The 16872-nt window shown below is 54.3% G+C and overlaps 3 protein-coding genes across 3 annotated transcripts; 2 read left to right on the top strand and 1 right to left on the bottom strand.

Moving 5' to 3' along the window:
• Window positions 1-7373: 7373 nt before the first annotated feature.
• Window positions 7374-8994, top strand: M406DRAFT_97447 (family 4 glycosyltransferase; the record flags this gene model as incomplete). Its single annotated transcript, XM_040926366.1, has 4 exons — window positions 7374-7551; window positions 7638-8243; window positions 8300-8793; window positions 8920-8994. 4 exons carry the CDS (start codon window positions 7374-7376, stop codon window positions 8992-8994), a joined length of 1353 nt encoding a protein of 450 aa, XP_040777019.1.
• A 951-nt stretch (window positions 8995-9945) lies between these two features.
• M406DRAFT_256349 (uncharacterized protein) lies at window positions 9946-11127 on the top strand (the record flags this gene model as incomplete). Its single annotated transcript, XM_040917099.1, has 2 exons — window positions 9946-10230; window positions 10297-11127. The coding sequence occupies 2 exons, from the start codon at window positions 9946-9948 to the stop codon at window positions 11125-11127; spliced, it is 1116 nt and encodes a 371-aa protein (XP_040777018.1).
• Window positions 11128-12237: 1110 nt separating this feature from the next.
• M406DRAFT_36939 (uncharacterized protein) lies at window positions 12238-16171 on the bottom strand (the record flags this gene model as incomplete). The annotated part of the gene is made up of 3 exons (XM_040924012.1): window positions 12238-12982; window positions 13025-15718; window positions 15915-16171. The coding sequence occupies 3 exons, from the start codon at window positions 16169-16171 to the stop codon at window positions 12238-12240; spliced, it is 3696 nt and encodes a 1231-aa protein (XP_040777017.1).
• Window positions 16172-16872: the final 701 nt, after the last annotated feature.

Genomic DNA, 16872 nt, shown 5'->3' with positions numbered 1-16872 from the left:
GTCCACTTGCCCTCGGAGAGTATACGTCAGAATCGCTGTGAAGTGAGGCTGGCTTGCTTTTACATGGAGCGAATCCTCCATCTTCGTAACTGCGTTATACTCTGAAAATTTTGCGTTCAATTTTCTTTTCTTTTCTTTTCCTCACTTGGCACACGTTTTAAGTCAGGCGGTACCTGTACGGCTTGCAAAAGTGACCCACCACCTCCTCAATTAGGGCAGCAACTGGCTCTCTTCCTATCTCTCTGCTTCATTTCGAATTGATATACAACGGAGCTCAGTGTCATGCCAGTTTCTCGTCTAGGTTTGTGAGGAAGATTGTGTAATAAACTGTGTTCGCAGAACGGGAGACGACTGTCCGTGGACAGGAGGTCGGTTGGTGTGTGTCCCCTACAGTGTGGGAACACGAGAGTTCTTGTTGTAGTCTCTAGAACGAAGCAAGGAGCCAGGGAGCTGCTTCCGACGGGTCAGGAAAACCCTAAAGGCAGATAAGGTCGGAATATCCGAATGAATAATAAGACACTTCTATAGATCGTCCAGGGTTTGGCAAAACAGGGCTCTTTTGAGGTCTGCATGATCAGCGTGTCGAACAAGGTACTCTGCCCACACGCAACGACCGCTTCTCATACTGGGGAGGCCAGACTGACATGCCAAACACAAACTTGTCCCCTGCGCCTATGCCGGCCGAAACGTTGATATCCTGAAATGATTGCCGATTGTTGTTTTCGGGCGACAGCTTGTCTCCTCGGCAATGACTTTGACGCGCTGCAGACGGTTCATCAAGTCGAGACGGTTGACCCGGGAAACCCCTGCATGCTACAAAATGCTGCGTGTGCTATAGTACTCGATCAAACTAGTATGGTTGTCCTTATCCATCGTCAAGAGAGAAGAAATAATAGCACGCCGCACGGCCGCGGGTTACTAGCGGTGGCTGGTGTGCCGTGCGACATAATTTTATTTTCCAAGACTAGCACACTGGCGTTCCGCTTGAGGTACAAACGCTCTGGACGCGATGCAGAACTATTGGCCGCTTCCACGGCACGTGCACGGCTCGTTGAAACGGAGAGGACTTCAGGCAAATTGTGCGGTAGGTGCATGCTGATCTTTGATCATTGGTCTCCGTTGCGCCAAGTTGACCATACGGGAGAAAGGCTGCTCGCCGTCAAGATCGGAGGAGGCCTCTGCTGGCCTCCAGATCTGCGTGTTCTCGGCACAACTGGTGCCGGGGATGGATGGGTGATTGGGTGGTCGCCTATTCCAAGAAAGGGTAGGTGACCTTCTCAAGTTTCGACTTGATCATGTCGAGAAGGACTGCCGATACTAGACTAGGCAAAGCAGAGGTAGATGTTCAGCTTGCCAGGCATTATCGTGGCCACCAATCTCGAGGCCTCATCTCGAGACTTGGGCGTCGACAAGAAACGTGGCTGGGCTTTTTTGGCCTCAGCAGGGAAGCCCCATGTGACGCGAGACGCAGAGCTTTGATGGATCCAGGAACAGGTGCATTACAAGCTATGCTATCGCCTAGCTGGGATACTCAAGAGGTTGGCGAATTTGTCCTCAGCGAGACTTTGCTGCAAAAGAATACTGCAGCGGGACGACACCAATGGGAGGGTCGTCTCAAATGGTTTCTTGCATGTGGCTTGTCGCACCAGCCTCCCTCCCCCCTCCCACACCCCCGGGGGGCGATCCTACGTTCAAGGATAATTCGAGCACCCAAGTACAAGTCCCGAAATCGATCGGCTGGGACCATCAGCTCGACATGCGATTCTGCGCGACGCCACCATGGTCTGCTACGCCATCGAATTGATTTCTGGTTCCTATCCGTGGTAAGCTGTATCTGACTTGTCTTGGGTATACTAGGCTGCTTCGACAGCAAAAGAAGAACAGTAGTACTGAAATCCAAAGGGGAAGGTGAAGAAGGTGGAAGACGTGACTCTTGTGGACCTTGCAGAAAATGAGGAGGTTGTACCGAGAGAAGAGAATTTGCTGGACGAGAGTCATGATATTGGTCGCGCGAAGTCTGGCCAAGACGATGTGATGCACAGAAGACCCACCATAGTATACAGTCATTCTACTTCCCCAAACCCTCAATCAGGGTGCAATATAGACGACTGGTGACTCACAGAAATACGAAGACGTAAGGTGGCAAGCAGTTCGATCATGAAGTATGGACAAGCGTTAGACAGCATCTCTAACGGCAGCAAAAGATGTCTGTCCATCTTAGCTACTGAGCATCGAGGGGCGACATGGCACGAATACAGTTCAGGTCGGAAGTCGGTTTTTCCTGATGTCTCTGATTAAAATTGGAGCCGATCTTGGGCACCATAGCAGGTGCAGAATATTGGGTAGGGGGATTTTCTTAACCGCCGAAAACAAGTCTCCTTCTGTCGTGACAGCCAGTCAGATACGTGAAATTCTGGCAGGGGTCCTCTTGATGACATCACCTGGTGATGCCACCCAAGACCTACTATGCAGGCTATGGCTGTTACTTTTTCTCGATTTCAAGATACCGTTACTTAATAACGAAGGCGTATAGGATCAATCTTCTGGGGCCTTGTACCACCAGATATCATGAAATCTCTGCCATAATTCCTGGAAGCAGCTTCTAGCCAGGGAACTTGAGAACGGATAGCAATGGTCAGGATTTCGTGCATCGTTGAGACGTGGGTCCTTAGCCCTGTCAACAACTGGGCAAGACCGTTGAACTGGGGATGCCTTGTTGGGCCCAGGTCCAGATCTGGGGAGAATTGACCAATGGGTGACGGGCCAGGGACGGGCCCAGCCACTCTTGCCCAAATCCACTACTTAAAATTGACTTCACCTTGTCTCTTCGAGCCTGTTTTCTGCTGCGTGATACTTCCCTGCTTTGGCACACGCTAGCTTTGAGTGGCCATACGACAATGCACGGCGTCGGGGCAAGCGAGAGCCAGTACTGGGCATTCAATAAAAACGGTGTGCTCAATAGCCGACCGTGGGCAGATCGTCCACGTAAAGACCACCATGAGAACCAAGAGCAGGGGTTCCGCAGTGGCAGGCGTGGAGGCTCACGCCGGGGTGGGGGAACTTAGACCCTAGTTGCCGGAGGGGTCGGCCACTCCCATGTCTGTCAGTGACGAGAGCCCAGTCAGCTACACTGGCCAGAGTGCCTGGCGAGGAGGGTTACGCAAAGGTCTGAGTCTTGGCTGATGTTGTGTAGCTTCACAGTTTCAAGGTCGTCACGTATGTGCCTGTACCCGGGTCTGTGATACTGTCGATGGGAGTAGCAGGCGAGCCATGCCGTCATTCTGGTAAACATCTCCTAGCGCAAGTTCGTCCCCACGTCGTCGTCCGGCCACTCAATCCGACAGATCTGCCAGGATGTGGTAGCCTCGCTTCCATGTCTCCACAGAAGTATGTATTGATTGTTCATCTATCCTGTTTTTCTCCCCACAGCGGTCAGCCACCGACGTTCTTCTCACGGTCCACCTTTGACGGACCAGCGGCCAGGATCCCTTAGAGTCGGTGACGGGCCAGCCCGGGATTTGGGCCAGGAAAGTGGCCCATGAATACTATAGTATGCACATGGCCTTGGATGGGAGACGGGGACCAAATGCAGGCGACCGTGTTGCCAAGCAGCCTCTGAACTCTTTACCGGCCTCCGTATTTCGTCATGATAAACGAACTGGTCGCGGTGGTCCGATCAATAGTCAACTTCGACCTGAAGAGGCACTGCATCATGCCTGATGCGGTCTGCCGGCACCGTACCAGTGTCATTGGTGGGTGGGTCTGGAGATTTCCGTCGCAGTGGCAGTACATGCAGAAATTGAACTGCAACACAGATGAGGATGGACATCAAATGGAGGTCTCTGGAGACATCATGGGGAAGGCGAGAAGGGGCCAGGATCTGCCTGTCCAGTAGGTGGCCGCACAGGTGTGTGTGTAAGTCAACTGTGGAAGGCGAACGCGGAACCCATACAGGTAAAGTCAGGTACCACCTGGACTGGTGTGCGTTACAGCCAAAGCTGGCGTAGATTTGCTTCTGATGGGAAGTATTTGAGCTTGTAGCTCGAGGGCGTAGCAGGGAAGGGACCTGCGCAAGTCCCTGGGTCTTGCCTCCCAGCCCTCACCTCGACTAGCTGCAGGTGTACCGTACGATGGGACGTCAGGCGGGGCCCTGCAAACCTGCCCAGTACCTTCTTGGCTGCATAGTACAGTCAGTGCCCCTCTGGACGTGCCTTCCAGAACTTCATCTTTGCTTTTTCTTGCGTCAATCACAGAAAACCCAGTCAGTGCCCCAGCCCAATCTTGTTTGTGAATCACTGCCCCATGTGATCCAGACCCAGACCCCAGATCCACGACCCAGGATTGTACCTGCCACACCGAATTTCCCCCCGGTTTTCCTACCCCCCTCACATCCACCCATCAGAGTACCTGCCTCATCCACAGCAGAAAGGCCTTCACCTGTGTTTCTTTAAGTCTCCTCGTGCCCTCCTGCCTTCTGTCCTTGACCAACTCTCTCGCCATCTCCCTCCGTTGACCAATCTCGCATCTCGAACGTGTTGACCAACAATCACCTCTCCTCCCAACCCAACAGACTTTCGTGCCTCCAGTAGTACTGTACCGCAGCAGCAACTCTATTCAATCTCACTGCCATCATCATTCGGCATCAACACACGCATCAACATCCTCCCCACAGAGAAAGAAAAACAGAACGCGTCAAGATGAAGGTCATCGCCACCGTCTTCAGCGCCCTTGCCCTCGTCGGCGCCGTCACTGCCCAGAGTGACTACGACAACCTCCCCCAGTGTGGCGTAAGTAGTCTTGCTCCCCCTTCCTGGCAGTCATCCTTCCTCGCCTCGCATTGAGCACTTCCAGCTCCATCACATCGCCTGTTCCCCTCTGGCAGCCGCTGACCCCCTCCGTAGAAGACTTGCATCACCAACCTGCTCAACGAGGCCACTAGCTTTGGCTGCACCGCAGGTTCCAGCAACGAGGCCAACTGCCTCTGCTCCAATGCCACCTTCTCCTATGGTGTCCGTGACTGTTCCAACCAGTATTGTGGTGACAACACCGCCGCCTCTTCGGTCATCGCCTATGGCGTCTCCTACTGCGCCTGTAGGTCAAACGCACCGTCCGCCCCCTTTCGTGCCTGGGCAAAGTATTGACGATTTTGCAGCTGCTGGTGTCGCCATCCCCACCACCATCGAGACTGTGAGTTTTACCATCACCTCAAGCCAGCCCCTTCTTTGACAACCCACTGACTTGGCCACAGGTCACCTCTGGTACCATTGCCCCGACCGTGACTAGCAGTGCGTCTGGCAGTGCTGCCAGCGTAAGCCCCCCTCCCCCCAAGACGAGAATTGACCATAGCCAAGTGAGCTGACTCTAATGTGATTGAAGGATACTACCGGCAGCGCTGCTGGTGCTGGCGGCGCCGGCTCTGCTATCACCACCTCGTCCTACCTGACCACGCTGACCACGAGCGGCTCCACTATTACCACCTCTGCGGCCACCACCATCTTTAGCGGCGGCGCTGTCGGTTCTGCCTCTAGCGCTGTTGGCTCGGCCGGTAGTGCTGCATCCTCCGGTGCCAGCTCTGTCGTCGCCAGCGCAAGCTCTCTGGCCAGCTCTCTGGCCAGTGCCGCTTCATCCGCGTCGGGCGCTGCCTCTTCCCTTGCCTCCTCTGCCAGTGGCTCTGCCAGTGGCACTGCTAGTGGCACCGCCAGTGGCACGGGCAGCTCGAGCTCTTCCTCCGCCTTCGTAAGTACCAACGACGGTCCTATTCTCACCCATCTCGAAATCCTTTTGATCTAACATGTGCTTGCGTAGGCGCCTCACATGACTGCCGCTCCAGTCGGCTTCTTGGCTGCCGCCGGCGTCGCCGCGATGCTGCTCTAAGTCAAAGGCAGGAAAACCTCCTCCGATCTTTTTTTGACCTGGCACATCTTCGGGATCGAGCTCAGGGCCTAATACTCCACACTTAATTTTGACAACTTTTCTCGACATTCACTTCTCCCATCTCTTCCGCGATCCACCCAGTTGCCGTCTTCATCATGGTCTGCCGATTATGCAGATAGAGCGAAGGCGGAGGGATAGGGATAATGGAACAAATGCCTTTTAGGGAACGGAAGGGAAGGACATTTTCGGGGTTTTTTTTCCCCCCTCGAGGGATTGTGCCAGGAGTTTTCGATCGATGTACAATTGAGGGGATTTTGGGCGGAACCTAATTCGGCGCAGGGGTAATGAGGTTTCACGATGTTGCACGGTCATGACAGTCCACCAGGGCTTTCCCACACAATGGTACGCGAGATACCCCTCCCTGAGAGTTCAAGCTTAGCCGGGGCAGTTCGTTGGCATTGCTTGCTCTCATTAAGGGACAACGTTCATAGAGAGGAAAATATGGACTGGTAGTAATCTATCATACCTGACGTGGTAACCCCTCTCATGGTCGGGATTGTCCGTGACGACAACCCGTACTTATTGAACCGGTGCTCATGGGAATCGTTTCGTACGGATGAAAACCACCAAAGACGCATTTCCCATTGTCCACGGTCTGAGCAATACCGCTCGCCTCAGGGACCTCTGACACTGCGGGTGCTGTATGGCATGCAAAGAATTTAAGCAACATTCCTGAAATCAACGGCGGTGGAAAAGCTGCGAGGGAAAAATCCACAATGCACGGATCGCTTAATTGGCTCCAGCGTTAGCAGCGCTTGCTGCGGGTGCGCGTAGTTCCAGGTGATGGACTCAAAGAAGCCCCAACTCTCCATGTTTCGGCATCAGCAAATACTTATACCATATCAGAAACAAAGGGAGAATGAATGCGAGTTTGAACTCTGCTGGTGGAGCAAGCTATGCCCTATTTGGGTGTTATCTTACAGTACCTCAGTAGAGCGACCGAATAGGCATATATGGCCCCCAAACAGCCATCCACATGATGCCTCATCACGCCCAGTTTACTCCAGGGTCAGAAGCCGACTTGGTCCCAAGCGGAACAACCATTTGGGCTTAATGGAATGCATAGGGGCCCCGGCACGAGAAAGTGTTGCTGGAGGTCCCGATCTGTATGCAATGAGATGAGGGAACAACAAGCACATGAAAATAGCCAGCAAAGTTTCGCAGATCATGGGACGGTAGCCCTCAGGTCTATGTGCTCATCCATCAAAGGTGGTTGGCGGGTAAGGGGTTTTAGAGAACAAGACCCCTACAGCTGACTAACCATGCATACCCCACCATGATGTCGAGGTTCCTTCAGTGGAACCCTTGTTTGAGCTTACGACTGCCTCCGTGGGTCTGCTTGTCTGTCCAGTTGCATCTCTAGTGACCACGACCTCATCTGCTTTCCTTTCTACCACGACGTTACAGCAGTCTGTGGTATGAGCCATCTCGCTGGCAAGATGGCAACAACACAAGAAAAAAAGAAGTCAATTGTCTTCTTCCACCCTGATCTTGGCATAGGGGGTGCAGAGAGGCTTGTTGTCGATGCTGCTGTTGGCCTCCAGAACAGAGGGCACAAGATCACCATCTTTACGAGCCATTGTGACCCTAACCATTGTTTTGATGAGGCAAGGAATGGTATGTGATCCCCTTCATAAGCCCAAACAAGCTGAGTACTCTTAGGACCCCTTCTGGGCTTTAAGCTAACGACACGTCACCCCCAGGAACCCTGGATGTTCGCGTCCGGGGCAACACCATAGTCCCTCCCTCTATCCTCTCTCGCTTCAGCATCCTCTGCGCAATCCTCCGCCAGGCACACCTCCTCATCCAGATCAAATACTCGGGTGAACTCGACAACCTCAAGCCTGATGCATTCTTTGTCGACCAACTCAGCGCTGGCCTCCCTCTCCTCCAGATCATCCAACCCCGCTCGCCCATCCTCTTCTACTGCCATTTCCCGGACCTGCTCCTCGTGCAAGGACGACAGAACCTGTGGAAGCGCCTCTATCGAATACTGTTTGATGTCTGGGAAGGGCTTAGCATGAGCTTTGCAGATGCGATCGCAGTCAACTCCAAGTTCACGCGCGGCGTTGTCGGCCGGACCTGGCCTTCTCTGGCCAAGGAGAAAGAGCTGAAGGTTGTGTATCCTTGCATTGATACGCGCGTGCAGAGCAATGGTGTTGGTCAGGCGGGCGGAGCGAGATGGGAGCATGGACCGGTAATCCTCAGCATCAATCGGTTCGAGCGTAAGAAGGATGTTGCCCTGGTGATCAAGGCATTTGCAGGGCTGAGCAGGGCCCAGAGGAAGGGAGTCAAGCTGGTCGTGGCTGGTAAGGAGCTCGTTCTGTTGTCCCCATTACGGAGCCCGGCTAACCACAGTGCTCAGGTGGCTATGACCCACGTGTCTCCGAGAACGTTGGCTATCACAACGAACTCGTCTCCCTCGCCGAGTCTCTTGGCCTCGCCAAAACGACCGTCAGATCTATACAACCTACGCTGGCCATTCCATCCGATGCCGAGGTCATCTTTCTCCTCAGCGTACCGAATTCTCTCAAACAGAAACTTCTCGGGTCCGCCAAGCTCCTTGTATACACCCCGTCTAATGAACACTTCGGTATTGTTCCCCTCGAGGCTATGCTCTCTGGCGTTCCTGTCCTGGCAGCCAATACTGGTGGTCCTACCGAGACGGTGGTGGAGGACGAGACCGGTTGGTTGAGGGATCCTGAGCAGGTGGGCGAGTGGACAAAGGTCATGAATAAGGTCCTGAATGAGATGAGCAAAGATGAGCTGGCCGAGATGAGCCGTAGCGGCATAGCGCGTGTACGTGGCAACTTCGCTGATACGCAGATGGCTCAGCGCCTGGATGAGATATTTGTCTCGGTCGAGAATCCGAGGCGCGCTGGCACCTTGACCAGGCTGCTCATATTTCTGCTGGTCGTTGTCATCGCAATGGGTGCCGCTTTTGGCATCCCCATGGCTCTTATCACTATTCGAGATGGCACAAAGGGCGGCGGACTGTTTGCGCTTCTCATTTCTGGTGCATTGGTATCCCTCGTCATATTGTCTCGCAGCCAACGTTAGGGAGTTGGTATACTTTTGTTCTTGGACAAGCCTTTTGGCCTTGATATTGTTGTCTAGCACTACGGTCAAAATTTCGGTTAGTGTAAAGCTTGTGAGAGTCAGATCACTCCCTGGCTATCCATGCGGCTGAAAATTTACCACGTGCTAATCTTTACTTCTAGATCCTGTTCACCTAATTTGTCTTCTCCGCTCTCCGGCTCGTCGACTCGAGGCTTCTGATCTGCCGGACATATCGGCGTCATCGTTGGAGAATCTGATCGGCGGACCGAGATTAGGTCCGCGGTTCAAGTGCAAAAATCGTTTCTAACAACTTCCATTACGCGTCAATGCATTTCGTCAAGATGAAAATCCCCCAATTCCTCCTTCGTGGGCTGCTGGGGAACATGTTCAGCTGATGAACGCGGCCGCCCGGCTTGGCCCCATCTCACCTCAGCGTCCCCACAGGATGTCAATGCAACCCAGCTGGCTGGGTGGGATCTTTCAGGCTCGCTCAACTTCAGGCATAACTTCTCAAGTCCAATGAATGTGCTGACAAGGAGGGGGTGGCCGCAGGTTATGTGCGCAATTCAGCTTTGCCCCAGTCGCGCCGAAGCATATGTAGCTCGCGGCATGCTGGCAATTCGGTGTGGCATCAGCTGGAACCTAGCTTGGTGTGTATCAGAATCCTATTTGTCGCTATGAATATTTCAGCCAATTTCGTTGCCTGGATGGCGGAGGGCAGAAACAGGCACTAGAAGAAGTCGAACTGGCACAGGTCATCATCGTTCTTAAGATTCTCCATTCTTGGACAGAGATGAGTGCTGATAGCCAACACTCGGCATGGCTTGACACTTCTCCCACCTGATATAGAAAAGCTCATTTCCGCTTAACTTGGCCATATAAAAATTGATAGATGCCCCTCGCAATGGCGAGGCCTCCTAGATCATCAGTTCAATGCAGACTCATCCCAAGATGAAGACTCTCGTGCTGTCTCTCGCCTGCGTCGGAGTCCAGACTGGTCTCACAGTCTCGCTCCCATCCCATCCCAACCTCAAAGCTCGCTCTGATTCTCAACTCGCTCCACCTCCCACGGACGCAGAGACAGTCTTCTCCCTCCCAACGACTCCTTCCTGGTTCGAAAATATCGCCTACCGCCCCTCCACCAACACCCTCCTCGCGACACGCCTCGATGTACCACAGATCTGGTCCGTCGACCCTCACACACAGACTGGGACCCTCGTGGCGAACGTAACCGACGTCACAGCCCTCGTGGGGATCACACGTCTTTCCTCTGCCAGCCCACCACGGCGGTCCTGCTCCAAGCCATCATCATCATCGTTGTCGTCTCTCACGGGAGACGACGATGTTTTCATTTTTGCCGGCCTCAACTATACCTTGACCACGGGGCTGACGCCCAACTCTTCTGCCCTGTGGAGTCTGACGTTTCCCTCCTCGTTGGCGCCGTCGTCGTCAAAGAACGGCACTGCGTTGCAAGTGCCCACCCCGGTGCCGGTCCTGGCGCTCCCCGGCATAGGCATGATCAACGGCATCACGACCTGGGACGCCCACACCGTCCTCGCAGCGGACAGCACTGAGGGCGCCATCTGGAAGGTCGACCTCACCTCCCAAACACCAGCCTCCATCGTCCTACAGGACCCCACCATGGCACCCTTGGCCAATGCGACCAACGTCCTAGGCACAAACGGCGTCAAGGTCTACCGCCCCCGTCTGGACGACCCCTCCTCCTCCTCCTCTTCTGCCGACAACAAGACATACGTCTACTACACCTCCACCAACCAGGGCCTCCTAGCCCGCATCCCCGTCGACCCGGCCACGACCATCGCGGCGGGCCCCGTGCACATCCTGGCAGGCGGCTTCAGCAACCCAGACGACTTTGCCGTGCTCGACGACGGCAGCGCCGTGCTGGCAACCGGTCCGCAGAACACAGTCGTGCACGTCGCCCTCGACGGGACCGTGACTACGCTCGCGGGGAGCGCGGACGAGCTGGTGCTGGCGAGCAGCACGTCTTGTACGCGGGGGAGGGACGGGGGCAAGGTGTTTGTGACTACGGCGGGGGGGTTTGAGGCCAAGGTGAATGGGTCCGTCGTGGGGCCTGGGAGTGTGGCGGGGTTTGATCTGGGGGGTGTGGTATAGCAACAAGATGGGGCGTCGAAGGGGGAGGGGAGGGTGTGATCCTGTTCAAAGTGGGGTGCTGAGATACTATGAAGTAGTAGAAACAGACGTGTCACGATCAGAAACATAACACGAGATATGCTAGAGTGAAGAACATAATGGAGTCATCAACATGGGACCGAAACACTATTGCACAAGGGAATGAATCGGTACAAAGCTTGTGGCAAGAGCCTTCCGCATAGGAAAGCCGTCTCTATTCATCTTCGCCAGGTATAAGGCCTGCTGTTATCTCATGGTCACGTGTAGCGCAGCGCATATTGAAGAAGTTTCCTTCCTGCTCAACCATAGCTGTCCTTTTGAGCTGCTGTGCCACCCAATCTGCACAGGGGAAGAAGACCCCTAAGAAGCCCTTGATAAGAAGAGGATGGGAATATTGAAAAACACCAACACAATCCGCCTAGAGTTCTGCTGCGGTTAGGAAAGCCCGCGACGCGAGACAGACAATCTGTGGAGCCCGCACCCCAAAAGACTCCTCGCTGCTCTAGACTGCACAGACAGGTGAACTGTAAAGTCCCTCTTAGGTGCAGCTCAAAACCGACGTCTCTTTCTCCCCTACTCACAAGCATCGATCTCAATGAAAGCAGAGAATGCGTGCCAAAGAGGGATCCTCGACGGCTGCTGCATCCCCAAGCCAACCAGCCATCCCGCAGACCTCCCAAAGAAAAAGAAGAAAAAAAACTTGTACAACGCCAAGGAGCCAGACCTCTTGTGTGTTCCCCTGCAGTGAGGGAGGTGGCGCTATGCTAGTGTGTGATATTATATGCAATCCCGTAGCCCGTCAGTGTGGCTCCCTGGGGTAACATGCCCTATGTACGCGTGGGAATCATGTGAAGAACAATGAAAATAAACAGATAGCCGACCAATGCAGGTTTTCCCGTCCCATCTCTGCATAGCTGATCCCAGATACCAAAAAAGGATAAATAGAAAGAAAAGATGGAATTTGTAACGCCCGAGGAGAGAGGAGTATGTCTCATGAAGCAGAGCTACATCTCATGGCTATGCTTAGAAAACACTTCCACATTGGTGTGGGTTGAAGCTCGAGGAGGGATGAGGTGATTCCAGAATCAGTTCTCACTCGTCAGGTGACAGGATCTTTTTGGCAGTATCTGTGCTGCCGACAGAAGCATTCGTGCCTCGTCTTCTTGGTCTGAAGATGTGCTTCGGAGAGTCTTTGAGCGCGTTCGACTTCTTAGACCGGCGGCTCATCATCAAGAGTCCGTCATCGTCACTGTCCGTGTCGTCCCCGTCGTGAGTAGATCGCGAGCCAAGCGGAGTAGCGGTAGCATTTGACAAGGTCACGCTATCAGGCTCAAGGTCATCAACCTGGAACGCGGTCTGGTCCGAGTGATCCAAAGTTGCGTCTTCGAGCGGGAAACCAGTATCCGGTTCTTTGACCAGGGCCGGAGGCGTGAGGGAGTCGGTCGTCTCGAGGGCAGCCGAGCGATTGACTCGAACTGGAACGCCTAAGGGCTCGCCTTCCGGATCCGCCGACACTGATGAAGCCCCACTCAGCAAGGCGGGGAGAGATGGGTCGGATTGGAAGACCGCCTCCGCGAAATCTTTCTGGGATGCCGAGGTCGTATAGCTGACCGGAGAAGTCATCACACTAGGACTGGTCCACGGAGTTGCGATCGCATCACCGGAATTGGACTTGGAAGAAAATTTGGTGCTACAGGTGTCCTCGCGAGGTATTGCTTGACCGGCCAGAAAACCATCGTCATCAGGAGATGGGGGACACGGCACTTTAGCCGGATCTATCTCGGCAGGAGGTTGCAAGTTTTGCTGCTGGTGGTTGATCCGTTCCTCGTATTCAAGTCTTTCGCGGCGACGCTGGATCTCCTGTGCACGCGCAAAGGACTCCGCCGTTGAGGTATTGTAGTTTCGGGGCGGAGGTGTCTTGCCCTCCATGTCCTTGACACGGTGAGCTGTCACAGGCCTCTCATCTATCTTGACCACCGTCTGAAACTTATCCAGCGTGGTCTCGGATTTATGTTGTACGACGGCATGATAAGCCGCGATTGCTTGGTTGGAGAAGAGAAGCGGAGAGGGCAGGGGACTGTCGAAAGCCGTCCCAGTAAGGTCCAAAGACCGCATCTGCTGCAGTCGTTTCGGCTGCTCGAAACTTCCCGGTGCGACAAAAGTACTGACCGCAACTTTCGGCGAGGCTCGTTTATCATGGGAATTGAAAACCAGCGCCCGATCGACCGACTGAGATCTGGCCGAGTCCTCGACAGACCCCATAACATCGCGTCCCTTTCGGGACAGGCCGTTTGATGACTCGTCCACAGCGTCGATAGCAGGTGTGGTGGGCGCAGTGTGGGCCTCGAGAATATTGTTCTTCAGCGCTAGGGTAGCGTTTGAGATAGATTGCGAATGTCTGTGTCGCCGCGGAAACTCGTATCGAGATGCTGTGGGTGTCTGGCGTTCTGCCGCTTCCTCATTGCCTTGAGAATCGGTAGCAAGGGTCTCAAAGCCTTGTTGAGAAGAGAAGTGGCCGGGCGGCATCGGGTTCTTGGAGGTCGACGCATCAACTGTTGGCGGGGTCTCGTCTGGGCTAGCCGTCACGCTGTATGTCAACGGATGGTCTCTCTGGGGAAGCTGGTGTTGTTCCCTCACGGGTGGGAAGTATTCGGCGTCTCCGCGCAAGCTCTTCCTCCGGCCATCACGTAGACCTGGTATGATTGGGGTGAGGGCAGGGCTCTCTCCTACCGAGCTGGCCGCGCTACTGGTGGCTCTCTTTCTAGATCCTTCCTCGGTGCGGTCAGAAAAGGGCCCTGAGATGTATTTCAGGGTCTTCTTGAAGCTGGTCTCGACCTTCTTGCCTGCACGCTTGATCAATGTGAAAGGTATGACGGCATCATGTAGATCCTTGTCGGTAAGCTGGATTTTGCGGCCCTCAGTCTGCCGGTACGGATCCGTATCGTCAATCCATCCAACCTGGTTGGGCATGTCTGCGAGGATCCAAGGGTGTCGTTTGATATCACGCAGCTCAATGCGGTTCCTGGGATCTTTGACAAGCATCTTGGCCAACAGATCCCGCAAATTCTCGTCGACATCTTCGTAAACAAGTGCATAATCGTCGCGATAGGGAGGCCGCACTTCCCTGTTGCTGAAAGCTAGAGCTTTGGGTGACGTTGACGGGTCGACAGGTCGTAGGCGTCTGTTGGGTATGTACACCTGGTCTGTTGCGATCTTTTTGAACATCTGGAACTCATCCTCGGCCAGGAAGGGTATTCTGGCAAAGATCATGCAGTACAGGGTGACTCCGAGAGACCAGATGTCAATTTTCTCCGAGACCCTTGGTGGTGGCCCACTGTCGAGATCGGTGTAACACAGCTCTGGCGCGAAGAAAGCTGGTGTGCCGACAGTCTTGGAGAGCTCCAGTTCGTCATCGAAGTCCTGGGCTTCGGACTCGGAGACGGTATCGACGAGGTCGAAGTCTCTTATGGGCCTGCCGAAATAAGAGACACCGAAGTCCGAGATCTTGACGGTGTGCTCCTTGGTCCAGAGTAGGTTCGCCGGCTTGATATCCCTATGGACAATCCCTTGGTAATGCAGATACTGAAGACCAAGCACGACGTCTCTGAAGGCCCGCCTTGCCTCGTCGATGGTGAAGCAAGGCACGTAAGAGAAGTCATCGGCAAAGGGATCGTGCGTGTGGGGATTGAAATCGACAGAAGACATGTGCGAGATGATGGAGTCAGCCATACTTGGAGAGCGTTCTCGGAATTGCATGTCGTCGTATGCACCGTACATGGTTCCGTCGAGGGCATGGGTGGGAGTGATGGTTGAGAAAGTGCCGGGTGTTTCGGCGTTGTCTTCATAGTCGTAACTGGTCGGTGATGCTTCGAACTCGGCCCCAGTCATGGATCGCATTGACTGAGTCCTGGATGGAGGTTGCGAAGGGGGTGCGGACATCCGGCCTGCAGGGGAGCCTGAATTTGACCAGGCCGCCTCAGCGTCCGACCCGCCTGTTTCCGAGATACGCGATGCGTCATCCTGACCGAATTCCAGGCTCCATGGTCCGGGTTGCATGCCATTCTTTTCTGCAAGGTGGGCCCTTTTCAGCTCCTTGAGGTTGTACCTGCGCTCCAGATTGAGAATGTAATGTTCCTCTTCCTCGGTGAGCACCTCTCCTCTCATCTCCCTCTCGATCCGCTGACGTTCGAAAGCGCAGATGTGCGGGAGACCCTTCTTCCTCCAGATGACCTCTCCGCACTCCACATGCTCGAGGCAGAGATAGATTTTCTTATAATCCGGGTCATCGATGACCTCGAGGAGAGCTACAACGTTGGGATGTCTGATCTTCTTGAGGATGGCAATCTCCCTCTTCGTCTTCTCGAATGGGGATACGTTCTGTGTGATCCTGCCGAGTCGACGTTTCTTGGAGAATCGAGGGACAATCTTGATGGCCACGTTCTGGTTCGTGTGGAGGTCACGAGCCAATTTGACCTTGCCGTGAACACCACGTCCTATCTCTTCGATGACCTCGTAGTGATTGATGATCTTACGGCCGGTCGTATAGTCTCTATCGACATTGGCGACGTGTGTCCTGTACAGCTCTACGTCAGCAATCCGATCTTCTGCCTCTCCGTCATGCAAAGAAGCGCCGGCCCCGACTGGTTCTTTTTCTCCAGTCTAACTGGTGAGCTCTTCTCGACATCTCCTCTAGCCAAAAGGAAAGACCATGCTATGACAAGGGGAAAGTATATCATGTCCAGGAGGAGAGCAATCCGAGCGCAACTTACTCTCGAACCGTGTGAGTGGTCTGTAGAGGGTGTAGGTATGGACTGTGCTGGGCAGCAGGCGTCGTAGTCTCAGAGACGGACTGTGAGGAAGGTAGTGACATGGTTGCGCGTGGGTTGATGGGACTGAAAAGTCCTGGAGAGGACACGGGTGTGCTATTGGCGGTGCGCGAGGGCGGGTGAGGTGGATATAAGGTGTTGATTTGAGGTGGAGTACGGTCAGACCCGTGGTCGGACTGTGGTGGTTGTGGGGGCTCCATCGTGTCGTCGTGATCGTGAGCGTGGGTTGAGCTTGTGGGAGACCGTGGACGGGATCGTGAACGTGACCGTGAACGTGAAGTGGTCGTTGCACAACGACATAATGAGTAAAAGAGCAAAAGGCTCGACTGAGGCCGCCGAAACTTTGACCAGAACGAAAAGGAAAATATGACAAAGAAGAAAAGAAAAGGTGGCTTGTCTAAATTGGCATCACGACCATCTCAAGGGGCGTACGAAGAAAAAAGAATAAGTATGAAGTGGAGGGGGGTTTAGTAGTGGGTGAGAGGTGGGGGGGGAGAAGAAGGGTAGTGGTGATGGAGGAGGCAAGGAGGGGAGGAGGACGACAAGGTCGATTTGTACGGTAGTTTGTTTGGTCGTGCGCGGGTGTGGTCGAGATGTAGAAAGGCTTCAGGTTTCGGATGGGGTTGGGTGAGTGGACTGGGCCAGTAACAAGACTCATCAGACACTGGATTGGGTTCACTGCAGTGCGTGAGAGGGGTCGAAAGGGAATTGGTGACCGTTTTGTCCAACCTGCCCACCCCAGACATCGGCGCGAAGACTTTGGGGGAGGGAAGCAGAGGGGGCCCTCAGGCCGAGTTGCACGGCAGGTACGTAGCCCGTACCCGTACCTAGCTCCTTGCTGCTGCAGCACTTAGGGTGTGCTAGGAGGTACCGGAGTACCTAGGCAGTCTCCCAAGTGCCC

This window comes from Cryphonectria parasitica (genome assembly GCF_011745365.1).
Source record: "Cryphonectria parasitica EP155 unplaced genomic scaffold M406scaffold_4, whole genome shotgun sequence".
Classification (NCBI taxonomy): Eukaryota; Fungi; Ascomycota; class Sordariomycetes; order Diaporthales; family Cryphonectriaceae; genus Cryphonectria; species Cryphonectria parasitica.
The sequence above is the reverse complement of the archived record's forward strand: the minus strand, read 5'-3'. Positions and strand labels throughout refer to the sequence as shown.